This window comes from Alosa pseudoharengus, unplaced genomic scaffold, assembly GCF_046254945.1.
Source record: "Alosa pseudoharengus isolate Yale_2024_CS ecotype anadromous, Long Island Sound unplaced genomic scaffold, YU_APseudo_1.1 YU_APseudo_1.1_scf_22, whole genome shotgun sequence".
Classification (NCBI taxonomy): Eukaryota; Metazoa; Chordata; class Actinopteri; order Clupeiformes; family Clupeidae; genus Alosa; species Alosa pseudoharengus.
Genome location: NW_027468680.1, coordinates 29,410,923 through 29,426,228, shown reverse-complemented (window position 1 = coordinate 29,426,228; position 15,306 = coordinate 29,410,923). Strand labels below are relative to the sequence as shown.

Genomic DNA, 15,306 nt, shown 5'->3' with positions numbered 1-15,306 from the left:
GCTGTTTTTAGCGGCAACGGTTCAAGAACGTTATCTGCAGTCTACGAATCTTATGTTGAACGGAAAGCTTGTTTGTTGTTTGCTCGTGAAATAAACTGTACAATGGAATCAGAGGACAATCTCAAATCTTTTATACATTCAAATACACTGATGTATGATGAATGTTTATCAAAGCAGGAAGACCAGCTCCAAAAATTCATATTCCGAAACAAGATGGTAAGGCTAGTGTAGGCTACTGAATGCTACATAGTCAGACAAATAGGCTACTCATGGCTAACTGGTAACGTTAGCACAGAAAACAATCAGCCATAGCCTACTGCTGGCCTGTCACATACGTGGACAGTTCACTTGGTGATAAAACATTTTTGGATAGTTATGCGTTGTTATAATCATCCAAGTTATGCCTTAACTAAACAATTGTTAAATAAGGTTCTTGTTGTTATGTTCTTGTTTTCACCGTTCTAAATGTATCTTTGGATGGTAACATTGTTAATGAATGTTTCAGACCATGATGCATTCCTTTAATGACGTATTCAATAACATTTGCCTTTCAAGTATGCTTTCATAAATTCCCACTTAGCTATTACAACCTGTCTTTAAATTATAGGGATTTGGCTTTAAAAACCATAGCATGTTACAAATAACCACATTTAAGGTCTATTTTTAATGGTAAATAGTTACATGGTTTTATAAAACAAGTGTCTATTTTTATTATTATAGACTTTTCTGCCAATGTATTACACTGAGCAAAACCTCCAGACTTTCCCTAATTTTGCACATCTGGAAAACAGTATTTCATAACTAGACCTACATATCTTCCCTGACTTCCCAGACCTAAATTTAAATTTACATTTATTTACATTTACATTTATTAATTTAGCACTATTATCCAAAGTGACTTATATATTTAAATTATATTACAAAGTCCATTGTGCCCCCCCCAGACCCCCCCGAGAATGTCAGAACAGCATTTATTGCACAACATTGCCAGTTAAAATGCTACATAGTACATACTGCTGCTATAAATGTGTCTGGGTAGGCGGCCTACATACTCTTATTGTTCACATATGCCACCAACACCATCACAACCTCACATTTGCCACTAATGCCAATCAAGCAGACATTCCTTCCTCCGTTATTTTTTTAACCACCAGCCGCCACTGATATCCATATTATGCCTCACAATGGCTGTCCGTTTCAGCACCCATTAAGTTTGTCTTTTATTGTCTCAGGGTTGTCTCAATGGATCAGTGGACCAGGAATCTACTGGCATAGTAGTCAATAGACTGACATGGCGTGGGGTGTTGGCCCAGTTCTAGCTTGTAAATTCTAGGTCTCCAAAAACAACTAGGAACTTTGTTCCATTAATGCAAATGTCGACTTCACAAAGGCGGGTGTCGGGAAAGGCAGCGGTGCACCTACCCCTCTCCTGAGACTGGTTTCCAGTGGGATGGGAGGCCACATCAGACATGCTCCCCGGAGTCTGTGGGGCATTCTGGGACCCTGAGGAGAGACAAAGAGGGAAAGCTGAGGGTGAATATATTGGGGACGTTAACGCTGAGTATGCCTCAGAGATGTAGGTTTGATGACGTTTAAAACAAGTCGCATCACACTTCGCAGATCAAAACGTTTTTCCGACAGATCACTTCATCATGCGTTCAGTAATACATCTCTGGTTCTGAAGGCTTTATCGCAGCTCTCTGAATATTAAGAGATATTGGTCGTGACGGCGCCCCCTTTGAAAATACAGTCAAATGTCATTACAGAGTGGCTCTCATCGGTGAAAGAAAACGGCATCTTTTTCATATTACCAAAAATAACACTTATCACTCAGCAGAGTCGTCAGGCTGTCTAATCTGATTGCTCCAAATCCTTTTCTCTTCTGTCACAACCACATGGAGATATAGAGAAAGAGACAGATCGCTGGAAGCCATAGGCAAACCTATTTTTATACAAAAAGCTCCCTGTGTGATCATACCAAGGATATGGCATCTAACAGAAGTGATGATAAAAAAAAATGATAAAAATGGATGCAATCATAGGCCACAGTGATAGTTCTTCCTATGGAGAGTCCCTGAGTGTCAACCAAGCTTCCCTCCTCTCCATAAACACACGCACGCACACACACACACACACACACACACACACCTCCCCAGTTTCCTCATAACCAGAGGATAAGAAATTTTCTCCGGCCCTGCAGTGGTAATTAATGTAATAACAAGCGGAAGCGCTCTGATTGATTTGGGAAACAGGAAGGGGAAATGTGTAAATTAAAACATGTAAAAGACTCCACAGGCTCAGACCAAAGCAGTGAACCAATAGGGACCAGGCAGGGGGGATGGGGGCAGCTGGTAACGACTGATGCCACAGCAACAGAAAACTGTGAAACTGGAACGACTGGCACAATGAATGGAGATGTAGTTTGACAAGGCGAGTGAGAAAGGAGCTGAGCATTCTCAGAAACTGAAGAGAAAACACATTTATGTGATTTTCCATGTCATACAACCCAGTAGGAATACTATTAAAAGCATCAAACACAGCATTACATAAAAGAAATCTTTCAAAATGTATTTTTAATCCATTTGAATCTCAGATTCTTATTTACAATAAACCACTTTAAATGTAAGATAACATCATTAAGATCACTGTGAATCTCATGTTTGATTTTGTTTAATCTTATATTAAAATAAGAATACAAGACTTGGCTCCCTCTCGCTGACTGCAATCCTTTTTTTGGCAGACACCAGTGCTGCTGCAGCTCCAGTGTATATGAGCGAGCAGTACTGTATATATTCAGAGCAGCAGATGGAGTGACCTTCATGAAGTGGAGTAATGTAGGGAGGGGAGGTGGCAGGGATGTCGCGTAAACAAACCCGCTTAAATCGACATAATTGCTTTTGCGTTAACTGCATCAACAGGATTGCCGTCCCCCTCTCCGACGCCCACTCGGAGAGCGGCTAGTGGCCAGGCATTGGGGACGGGATTCGATTAGAGCGCGTCTGTCGCCCTGCTGAGGGACGCGGACGTGCGGAGAGGAGCGCGCTAACGCCGCAGCGCTGCCAAAAATAGCCGTCCGACATAGGCTAGCCGCAGAGCCGGCTGGAGACGCTGTGAAGCGAGATGAAGGGGAGGGCAAGCGGAAGTGAGAAAGCTATCAGACCTGGAGGGGCCAGTTGGACGAGATGGGGGGCATGGGTTCATGAGTGTGTGTGTGTGTGTGTGTGTGTGTTTCTGGAGGGGGCCATTTTTGTTATCACGCCCTGAATGCGCTAACGCTGCTTACAGCCCCAATGAACCATGCCCTGAATGGCCTCCTTTTCAAGGTCATCTTTCGCCTTGCATCGCCTCGTTCTAATATCCAGGGAGGCAGGAAGGACACTGGCTGTCTGGGAGGTGTGTGTGTGTGTGTGTGTGTGTGTGTGTGTGTGTGTGCCTATGAGCATGTGGCAAAAGTGGCTGTGGCAATGCCACATTGTGTTAGAGGTGGGAGACTAGGCAAGGGGAGGGTCATCCCCCCCATCCTCCACAGCACAATATGAACCCTCATTTCCACTGGTGTCATTGCTGCTCTGATCCAGACTCTGCCTGGCTTTTCACTTTCCACCTGCAGGCTGGACGATGAGGATGAGGATGATGAGGGTAAAATAGGAGGAGGAGGGGGCTGATAAAAGCAAGCCAAAGGGTTGGGCTTGGAAATCACAATCACAGCCACCAATCAATACCTGCACAAATCCTGGCCTTTTGAAATACCAGCCGGGAATCCTCCACACGTGACCAATCAAAAGGTCTGGGTGCTTTTTAAAAAGCCCATCCAATTAGAGGCTCCAGATCCGATTTGATCTCCCCAATTCTCTCCTCTACCCTCCGGTGAATACCCTCCTCACTGAACAAATCTCTCCACCACCGTACCCGGATGTGCTCAACAAATGCATTTGCTTTATTTAAGACAGTAGATAAAAAATGAAGCATTCTCAAACTCTTCGATAATGCTAGAAACATTTTAGTAATCACTTTTTCATGTATATAAAAGGGTATTGGTGTGTGTCAAGTGCTTCTCAGGTACCCATATACTAGTCAGAGAAGCATTTGCGTCAGCACATAGCACCTTGCTGAAGAGCTGCGCCCCTTTCCAGCTTTGTCATTATAACTATAACTTTGTCACCCAAACTTCAACTTGCTCCCATCTATGAATTGCTGTGCTAAATTACTGTGTGTGTCCGGGGGGTGGGGGAGGGTGGGCGGTGGTCTAGTTTTAGCTTTAGATGGGGTGGGATAGGGGGATAATAATGTTTGTTGATATGTTTATCTGTACTGTATACTGTAAATACTTTGTCTGTATTTTATTGCGTCATCTACCTGGCCAGGGACTACGGGCGGAAACTAGCAATTTGCTACAACCTGGCACAAGGCATCTAATAATGTTCCTGTTCAAATAAATAAATTACAATTACAAAAACACATTTTAGTCAGTTCTAAAGAGAACTGAAATTTGAGAACTTGAGTAACTCACTGATGGATGGACTATGAGTTTGGTTAAGTGCACCCAGTAGGAGAGGAGAAATGAGGAAGGAATTCTTTGAAGTGTTTGGGGCCCGAAACAATTATAATTTTCATTTATGGGCCTTTATTTCACTCGTGCAGTCAATTGAACTTCTCCCGCGGTGTGCCAAACAAGGGGCCGTGAGCATGCAAGTTCATGCGTTTTGAGATAACGGTCCCGTTTTTTAGAAAAATATATCACTGTTTTCTTTAAAAATAATGTTCCATGAGGAACGTTGAGGCAACACAAGGCCCTTTGAAGAGCAGCGTTTCATCTTTGAAGTGTTTTTGTTTTAGGGAAAAAAAGCGATTCAAACTCAAATGCCACAGCACAGTTCAAAGGCATAGCTGGAGCACTCGTGGCCATATTTGCTACTCGCTTTTCCAGGGTGTGCAATTTTAGGCGGAATGCAGGTTCATGAGTGTCCAATTTTTGGACACACTGACAATAAAGGCTCCTTAAACTAAAGATGAAAGTAATAATGGTGGGGGTTTGGGGGTAAGGGCAAGGCTCTCAGAAGTCATGTTTTCATGTTTTTCAGGATGCTATTACTGGAGCGTGGGCTGATCCACCGACGCAGGCATAAACACAAGTGAATGTGTTTGGGTGCGTTGGGGCTGTGGGCTGGTTTAGCAGCATCAGCGGGTCCGAGGACCCCCATGTCTTCACACACACACACACACACACACACACACACACACACACACACACACACACACACACACACACACACACACACACACACACACACACACACACACCTCCCAGACAGCCTGGCTAATCCATTCCATGGGTATGTCCTCGGGGAAGCTGGCGAAACAGCGCAAAAGCAATAATGGCTGGTCGGACCCAGATGAGCGCGGGTAAATGATTTTGCGACCTGGGGCTAATGTGAGCTAACTCTCCCCACCGGGGCGAGAGCCAAGCGCAGCGTGGCGAGTCCAACGTGCTCCCCTGGACCTCATTACAGCCCCACACAATAGGGGCGATGTAAGGGAAATGGACAAAAGTGCAGCTCAAGCTAAAAACTAAGGCAAGAGGGAGTAGCGTAGCCTTGGAGTTTCAACACTCCGGCCCTCTATTGCTTGAGGAGAAATATAATAGGCCAGGCTGCCTGCGGTAAGACCTGGGCGGTCAGGACGCGCTTCATCCGAGTGTCAGTGGTGCCAGACGGACACGACGCCCAGGGACATTAGTCTGACGGAGGGTGGCGGCCAATGGGAGATGCTGAGAGTGGAGAGAGGCGTGGAGGAGTGTCACAGGAGACAGACGTGGAAAAGCGAGAGACAGGGTGGAGAATGAGTGCCTGAGGAACGAGTGTGTGTAAGTGAGAGAGAGAAAAAAAGAAAGAGAGCAAAGCATTCAGCAGGGGGGGTCTGGTGAACTGTCAGCTTAGGGATGGAACAGCCATGGGCATTCTTTGGGTGTGCACACACATACAGAATTACATACACCCACCGCAAGGGAGACTAATTGCCACAACAACCAAATATGGGAGACATATTTTGCCAAACTGTGAGGCCTTCACTTGGGAAAACAAAGCAACAACAACAACAAAAATACATCCTTTTAGAGTGAAAACTTGTTTAACACACACATACACAAGTACCTCCCCACACAACTCTCACTCATTCCCTGGTTACATTTGTTTTATCTTCACTAAGCATAATCTGAAATATGAATATTTCTTTGGGTTGCTTAGACCCAACACACACAGAGGCTCTCGTGTCTTCCAGACACAGACACAAACACACACACACACACACACACACACACACACACACACACACACACACACACACACATCTACATTTCCATGTCTCTTCTTTTACCATCTCAATTACCATAATGTGCCCTCGACGTTCGGCTCGATTGCTTTTGTTTTGCTCCAAACACAGACCGGTTGGAGGACTGCAGTGGCGGCGGGAACGTACAGACAGAATGCCAGCGGACAGCGTGGCCCCTTTCTGCCCCTCCGCTCTCCTCCTGCTGCCTCGCCTCCTCGCTCTCCCTGACCTTTCGCCGGCTGAGCGGCCCTGGAAGCACTTCAAGCGAGAGCAGATAAACAGCTTACTCTAAAAGCCCTCATAAGGAAGTTTAAACCGCGTCTCTGAAAAACGAAAATAAAGGGGAAGGAGGAGGCTGTGGCGAGGGAATGAGGGAACAGGAGAGAGGAGAGAGAGAGAGAGAGAGAGGGAGGGAGGGAGGGGTGGGCGCAGCCATGCTAAATGGACCTTGATGGACCTTGGGAAAGAATGACAGGGGGAGGAGGAGGGTAGGGGGAGAGTGCGAGCGAGAGCAAGCCATTTGTGATTTTCAACGGTGGTTGGCTGGAGTGTGCTGTCTGCCATTACGGAGTGGGATGCGGTCTGTGTCGATTAGCACGGCACAAAAGTGAGAGGCTCCACTCCACTCACAATAGGCCCCGTGCTACAGAGACTCAAAAGCACTGAGCTCAAGAGATCTTTATCACTTAGGAGAAGTAGAGGAGGGCAAGAGGACTCACTTCAACTATTATTATTATTATTATTATTATTATTATTATTATTACAGTTTTACTGTGGTTGTTAGACCACAACTGTTGCACCAACATATGTAGCATGGAACAGTAGAAGTGTACTTGATCAGTCACTTGATGATGATAGATGATCTAGTCTTCAATCTAACTGTGGATTTATAGTGCAACTCACATGTGTTATCCCTGGAAAAGGCACATACAGAATTATTATTTCTTTATTTCATTCCTCCCTGATGTCTCTGACATACATCATATTTGTGGCTCTCCTCCTCCATGGGCCTAATATGACATTCCAGAGCGTGGCTCTCAGTCTGTGTTAGCCTGAGTGTGACGTGTGCGCCAGCCCCTGCTGTCTCCCAGGCAGCGCTGCTCTGGAGCTCAGTGCAGGACACGCCTCACGCCCCGATGGCTTGATGCGACACGACCACTGAGTGACGGGCCTGCTCCAATCCCCCTGGCCTGCGCTTGCCACTCCCAGAGACAGAGGGATCTCGGCACAAATGCACATCGGCCGCTAGTGCCCCCCCCCCCGCCAACCTCTGCGCTTTCCTACCCCCCATTTCCGCCTGTGGCTCAGGGGAGCACCCCGCTAATGCCCCTCATGTCCCTGAAGGTTCAAAGACATTCAGGCTGCGCGACGCAATTTTTTTGTCGTTGTTGCCCCGGCTGTCACAAATCTGGCGCGACGGGAAAAATCAATTTGCCGAGTGCTTCCTGGCTCGAGGAAAATCCGAATGCCAGGCAAAGTCAGATAATGTTCCGGCGTATTCGATTTGCTTCGGTGGGGCTGAGCAGAGGCACAGTCTCTGAGTCCCTCGGATCATATGGAAGAGCAAGAGAAAGAGAGTCAGAGAGATAGAGAGAGAGAAAGTGTGAGGGGAAGAGTGAGGGAGAGGGGAGTGGGAGAGTGAGATGAGCGCCTTAAGTGTTTTACCTCTTGTTCCTGACAGAACCAGTGGGAGCGTTAGTGGCTACCGTGTTAAAGTCTTTGCACCATGCAGAGGTGGAGGAGCTGTCTGTGAGTGGGGGCATGGATGTGTCATGCATGTTTAATGACACAACAATATGTCCATGTGGCATCTCGGAGGACAGCAGCTAGCTGTGGGACACTCTCGGGGTCTTTCCCTCTGCATATGCGCTCGTGTCATGTATTGACATGGCCACATGGATTCCAGCACTAATACATTTTGCAGATTCACGCATCAACACATTCCCAGATAAATACACAACCTACATGCATGCCCAGGTCTACATTCAGCAATACGCTCCATCGCACACAAATCAACATCTCCTATTATCGTGACTGACAGGCACTCTGCCAGAGCATAACCATTCTGAATGCAGCGCAAGCCATTTTTATTCCCAACATGGCAGCAGAGAAGCATTCTGGTTCACTCAAATCACCTCAGTTTTGGTATAATGATCAAATTAATCGCTTATGGCAGTCATATTAGCATTGTTTTGCAACGTAGCGCTCAAAAAAACCACTCCACATTTGTACTTCAAATTGAAACCAATTCACTGGCGCAGAAAACAATTCACCATGTTTCGAGCATATCGCTCAGTTTTGTTACATAGCCTGGAATATTTTAGGAGAACAGTTTATTTTGTCAGGTTTGTGTTATCCTCAATGCCAGTTTCTTTGGTCTCATACTGTTCTCAATATTTCAATCTGGCCCGTCTCCTTCAGCCATTGTGCACGAGGAGCCGCTGCCTCCTTTCCATTAGCGTCAATCACTGTCCACACGCGCTCAGTCTGCCACCACAGCGCGGCCTTCAGGAGCTCACTCATGCATTGGTCCCGCCTCATCACAGTGATTGACAGCTCAGCACACTGGTCAGGATTCCATCAGGGAGGACGTCTGGGTGGACAGGCTGGCCAAACAGCCCATCAACATACGCAGACATAAACACACACAAACACACACACTCATCTGCATATCATATTTAAGTGTCACTCGCACCTGTCCAAGGCCTGTCGAAAAATTCATTACGCTTTACAATTTATTGACTTGTTCAGTTATTCCACCCGGGCTCAGGGATGCAGACAGCTACCTGATGGAATCTGGTATTGTTCTAAAATGGTTACCAGGGCTGTGTTTTAATATCACACAGCAGGTGGCTATCACAAGCCGTCAGTGCTGATCCCACCTCTGCATTTCCCAGTAGGATTCCTACAGTAACTCTCTACAATTAAAGGCCCGCTTCATTCATTCCAGGCACACCCCTGCCCCACTCAACACCTTCACTGTGGAACAAAAACCTTCTGCTACATCAGGGAGGAAGAAGTTACATTCATTTTCTCAGCTTCTCATCTCATCTCCTCATCATGTTGATGCTCATCTTATTTTGGCTAGAACAGTATGACCACCTCTGAATAAAACCCCTGTGATGGAGACTGACACAGTATATTATATTGATCAGAGTAGGGTTGGCACCGGAGTGAATGTCTAGGGGTGGGGGAAACAAGGCTTATAGCAGAAGGCAACATAGTGGTGCATATGGTGAAAATGAAACCATTCAGTGGCATAAAAGTGAAAGAAAAAGTGCTCGCTTTCCTAACAATAATATCATCAACAGAGTATCTTGATCAGGTCATGATTTGTAAAGCCCAGTAAAGAACACTAACGGAGGACCACAAACCTGGAGCGCTAGCTGGGGAAATGGGTCCAGAGCGGGACTGGCTGGAGCCTGCAGGGGAGCCCACTGGAGAGGGGGAAGGCCCGCTGCGGACCCCCGGGAGACGAGGGGAGGCGTGGGGGGAGAAGGGCGACCGGGCTGGGTTGCTCTGCTCCCCCTGGCTGCTGCCGCTCCCACTGCCACTGCCTGATCCTCCTGAGGTGGCGCTGACGACTGAGCTGAGGCCAGCCTCTGTCCCTGTGGGCAGGTCATCGATGGAGCCAGACAGGTCCTGAAACAGAGGAAACACAGACATGGACATTAAGGATTTGTACTGAATGCCAAGACCTTGGACGAACAGAGAAATTAGTGGTCTGGATCAGCCATTACCCATCATGTGGGAGTCAGCACAAAAGAACAACTAAGAGAAAGCAACTGAATTTGTCCAAGTTTTGGTTTCAAATAAACAGTTTCACATTACAGAGGTCTGTGGGTGTAGTGCTGAGGGTTCCTTGGAGAGGCCTTCCTTAAGTTCAAGAGCACCCCACCCCACCTCCTGCGGCGAACTAGACCAGGAGTGTCACTGTGTGTGGGAGGGGGATTCTTAGGTTGGGATGGGCAGGTGAGCCTTTCATAGCGTTTCGTAGGAGTGACCACCACAAAAGCCACTCACGGATTGGAAATAAACACTTTGGGGCAGATGTACTAACATGTCAGCACCTGTTTTGGGTGTAATGCCATCGCAACATGCCCCTAAAAACATGGCATCGTATGTCTGAACAGACCACACGCAGCTGAAACTGCATTCTGCCTGATGTAGGAGAATGACAAGTGGCACTGTTCTAACTTGTAGATACATTCAGGATGGTGGGAAAAGGGCAAGTTTTGGGACCAAAGGGGAAGAGAAATGCAGAGATTATGTATTCTGGTGTATGTACTGTATGAAAACTGTGGGAAACAACTCACATCTACAGTATTTTGTGGTGAAAACATCCCGCCTTTCAAAAGCAGGTGTAATCCGATTGATTGTTAAATGTGTGAATAGGAAAAACTTTCAGAAACAATGGAATCAGTATTCTGATCAGAGCACCTGTGTTAGACATTTGTAGCATGTTAAAAGCAACCTTTGCTTTGTTTGCCTTTTTATTATGCATTTCCACTCATTCACTTCATCCACTTCTCTATGTACAGTATAGATGCCTGCTGACTACTGAATTAGTTTGTTACATTTGCACAAATAGCATGAGTCTTTTGAGTGGTGTAGAATTGCTGTTTTGCATTATCTCTCTGTCTGATGACACCTCTTTAGCATGTATATGTATCTCCTGCTGCAGTCTCTAATGTATGTACATCCGCCCCTGCTATTCTCAAGGACGTGAGGCTGCATAGTCACATCCCAAAGAAATAAATGGTGCAACGTTTAGATGTTGAACACTGAATTTAGCATCAATGCTAAAACATCAATGCTAATCCCTTCATTTAAGCCATCTATGATTGGCACAGGGCTAGTCTTTAAATGCACGATGCACACATTCATGTCATTTGCATTCTCTCCTGGTTGGCATATCTTCCTGCTGGGCCTCGTGGGAGGTAGGGAGGATATGACAGGTGATTTCAGCTGCCTCATATCTCAGCCACAGTGACATTATCACCACTCCCGCTAATGGTGTCAAGAAGATGATGTTTTTACAGACTGAGGAAAAAAAAAAGATTGAAGAGCTATTCAACATTTTGTTTCAGCGCTGTTAACCACACACTTTAAATTCTTAAAAAAATACATCTAAGCCAATTATAAATAGGGACCATACTTTTCAATAAAATAATCAGCTAATTTGAAAGTAGTCCTTTGAGCCAGAGCCTTTGACTATGGAATATGCATGTGAACTTCACAAAGCCAGCCCTTGACTCAATTCAAGGCTGCATGCTTCAGATCTGAAACGTATTTAAGTTCAAGGTGAGTTCAAACTTGGACTGAAACAAAAACACCTGTGATTGCAATACCACAGCCATTTGTGCTACAGTATGTGCCATTCTTTTGGGAATATGCCAAGAGAAGTTGTATCTACTTTCTGCTAGACATTTGTCTGGGTATTTTTCAGAGATGGAAGGCATGACAAAAGGCTGCCTTTCAGCCAGAGATGTCTTTGTCACAGCCTGCTACCCTCCATAGAGGTGTTAGTGAAAGCAAACACGGAAGGCAGTCCAAAAATTCAACGAGTTGGGTCCCTATCCAGAGTGGCCCAAATCCAATTTGTTTGCCTCTCTGCTGCAAATTGCTCTGTGCATTGAGCCTCCAAATAGCTGTCAACTACTCCCAGTTGGCGTTGTGTATCACTTAATTCGCTCCTGAAGCATGTAATTGTCATAATAAGAAAAATATTGAGGTGATAATAGCCACTTATTTTAAAACAGCGCCACCACCCCACCCCGTTCCCATAATGACTACCTATTTACGCATTTCACACACCACTGGAGAAGCAGCCACCGGCGACCTCTCACCTCCAGATCAGCCACCGACTCGCTGCTACCTGGTGCCAGGAGAAGCCTGTCACCTCCATGCAGGGTGCACACAGGGATCGGTCCCAGCGGTAGCGCATGCAGCATACTGCACAGACCAGGAGATGGAGAGGAATCCACACCATCATTTTCATACTTCACAGCTTTTGTGTGTATACATGTGTGTGTGTGTGTGTGTGTGTGTGTGTGTGTGTGTGTGTGTGTGTGTGTGTATTAAGAATGGGAAGGGATGATGAGAGAAGATGTTTTATTTTAAGCTTCAAGCCTCTGACACGTATTAAGCCTCTGGTCTGAAAAAGACAGTAGAGTTAAATAGGGGAGTCTTGAAATGGGAGAGGAAGAATTCTATTCATACACATTTACCAGAAATGAGTCTTTGCTGGAAGTTCCCTAAAAGTCAGACTGAAGACAAAATGATGAAAAAAACTGATGTCCGAATGCACATAGATCTGGGAAAAGTACACCATATGTAGCAGACCAAGTGCATGAGAGATAGAGAGAATGAGATCAAGAGCTACAGAACAGACACTGAAACCTACTGAGCAAGTAGGAAAGAAACATGGAGGAGCTTTATTCTTATACAGACGCGTGGCCTGCACTTCATCACAGCACACACAGAGTGACACATTCATGCCGACTCCCTCTTTCTGCTGTCTTGCCCTCCCTTCCCTTCCCTTCCCCTCCCTCACTCACTCCCCCCCCCCCCCCCGCATGCTGTGTCAGTAGCGGTCAGGCCGCCCGGGGGAATCTCGGTCGGGAGTCAATGCGCTGCCAAATCTCAGTGCAGGCGAGGCGGGCAGGCTGGGGATTTCTCACTGGAGCTGACAAAGGTAGAAGGTCATGAATAAACACGGCAGGCTGGTGCTGTCCACTCTTGTTAGTGGACCCTCGCTCCGCTCCCTCTCTGTGGGAGTAGCACCCCACTCCCCATGACCCCCCCCCCGCGCTGCCATATCCCACTGCGGCCACCATCACCAGCCTTGCCACCAGACAAGCCGAGTGGCTGAATCAGCCCATTTGGGACATCAGGGGAGAGAGAGACATAAAGAAAAAGAGAGGAATGAACTGCAGTGTGTGTTTGTGTGTGCTGACAGACAGACAGATGTACGTATGGTGTGTGGTGCAGTGCAAATATTTCTCTATGAGGTACTGATTGCCACTGAGTCACTGGGCCTGATCTTCCAGAATACATGCCATCCGTACTACATTGCAATTTGTGCTCTATATGTAAATTACTTTTTTTTTCAAACTCGTAAAGCAACTCGGATTAAACTGAGAAACAGAGGGAGAGGCAAGTAAAGAATGTGCGAGAAAACACAGATATCAGAAAGACAACCAGAGAGAGAGAGAGATATTGTGTGTGTGTGTGTGTACAGAGCATGTGCTGCCCTTGCTGAGGGTGTTCCAAGGCCTTTGGCACAGACAGGCAACGCACGACAGAGTCCTTGTGAAATGTGAATGGCCTAGAATACCAGTGGAGAGAGGCGATCCCTCTGCCAGAGAAGAGCAGAGCATCAGCACAGGGCTCTCAGCCTCCATCTGCCCCACTTACTGCTCCCATCACTCCGCGTTGAGGCACCGCTCCAGTCCAGCCAATGGTGTTTCAGCGGGAGCCAGAGGCACAGAGGGCCACATCAGAGCAATTCTTTTAAGACACGCGAGGCTTTTAATGCTGACCAAATGGACTCACGCTATACTGTAGAGATGATGCATGCACATGAGCCACATAGGTAAAATGAGGGCGAATTTAATTACCATCGCCATCTATCTAAGGAGTGTGTGTGTGTGTGTGTGTAGGATAAAAAGCCTGGGGCCAGTGGGACTGCTGGGCTCATTCTCTTTATGAGGTAGTAAAATGAAAATGCTATTACACTTAAGATGCCACCACCACCATCGCTCCCCCACAGTTAAAACCCCACATTCAAGACAAATCCAACTCAAATGGCGTGCAAATGCCTCTGAATAGGATCTGACTGAGCGGCGCAGGCTAATGGGATCCCACATGTAGTGCGCTCACCGTGGCACCCTTCAAAAGGCTACAATTAGGCTTTGAGTACACACAATACTCTGAAATATGAGCCTGGCTTGCTGCACCTGCTGGAGCGTAGCATAAATCTGCTCTGAGCGGACGACAAGAGTGATGTATGGATTAGGTGCAGTCTGTGTGCGTCTGATTTTTATTTCAATAAAAGGGAATGTGGGCCACGAGGGAATTTATTGAGAACCAAAGAGATCCACAGTATCTTGGAACAAATGACATTCATTCTAAGAGACTCATCAAGTCAAAATGCTTCACAAGTATAAGGTTGATGAGGTCTTATAGTTTAGAGATGATTATATCTACCTACACAGCCTTGGTTGAGGCTATAAGTCAGATGTGAAAAAATGCTATGCTCATGTCCTGGTGTAGCAACTGCAACAACAGTTTTGCAAAACCTCATAGCAAGACACTTCCCATACATACATAACTATCTCATCTTGCATCCTTTTCTCAAAGCCTTTAAGGTCACTTGAGACTGGAAGCATTAAGTTCCTATCAGGTTGGCTGTGGATTTCTGATAGTGATGTGTATGGATTTTTTTTGTTAACAATTAATTTATGTCCAAATGGTTTGAAAGGATTTCTCAGGGGTTGATCATATGAACAATTCTGTTTTCAGATTTAACTAGTTGATTGACAAATTGGTTAGCAGACCAACCCCCCCCCCCCCCCCTCTCTCTTGAGATTTCACATCAGTACTCTGCATGCTGATCCTGAGTGAGTCAAGAAACTGTTTATTTCAATTCGCAGTGTAGTTACTGTGATTTTATTGCTTCAGTCTCTTGCATTTGAACCTCTTCATCTGTTTCCACTCCTCCGTCTGCTTGTCATTTCCTTGCCTAGAGCAAGGTGGACTACTCCATTTAAGATGAAAATCCAAGGGACCTCACAAGTGTAGACCATGTGCTCACCACTCTCCCGGACCCCTCCCTCTCTCTCCCTTTGGATGTCTTAAGAGTGCTGGAGAGACATTCTACATGCACATCATTATATTCAATGCATTCCAGGCCCAGAATACACTTTCGCACATTGTTTCAGATCCATATACTGTACAACCCCAAAACAGAAAAAG

The 15,306-nt window shown here is 46.2% G+C and overlaps 1 protein-coding gene across 4 annotated transcripts in view; it reads right to left on the bottom strand.

The window, feature by feature from the left end:
- The window catches only part of LOC143139082 (AT-rich interactive domain-containing protein 1B-like), a 147,256-nt gene that overhangs the window by 34,227 nt on the left and 97,723 nt on the right, over positions 1-15,306 (bottom strand). For all 4 annotated transcript variants that reach the window (XM_076299638.1, XM_076299641.1, XM_076299640.1 and 1 more), the window contains 2 exons: positions 9,702-9,969; positions 1,423-1,503 (listed from right to left, as the gene is read on the bottom strand). In XM_076299638.1, coding sequence (XP_076155753.1) covers positions 1,423-1,503; positions 9,702-9,969 — 349 coding nt within the window. The remainder of the gene's footprint in view (positions 1-1,422; positions 1,504-9,701; positions 9,970-15,306) is intronic.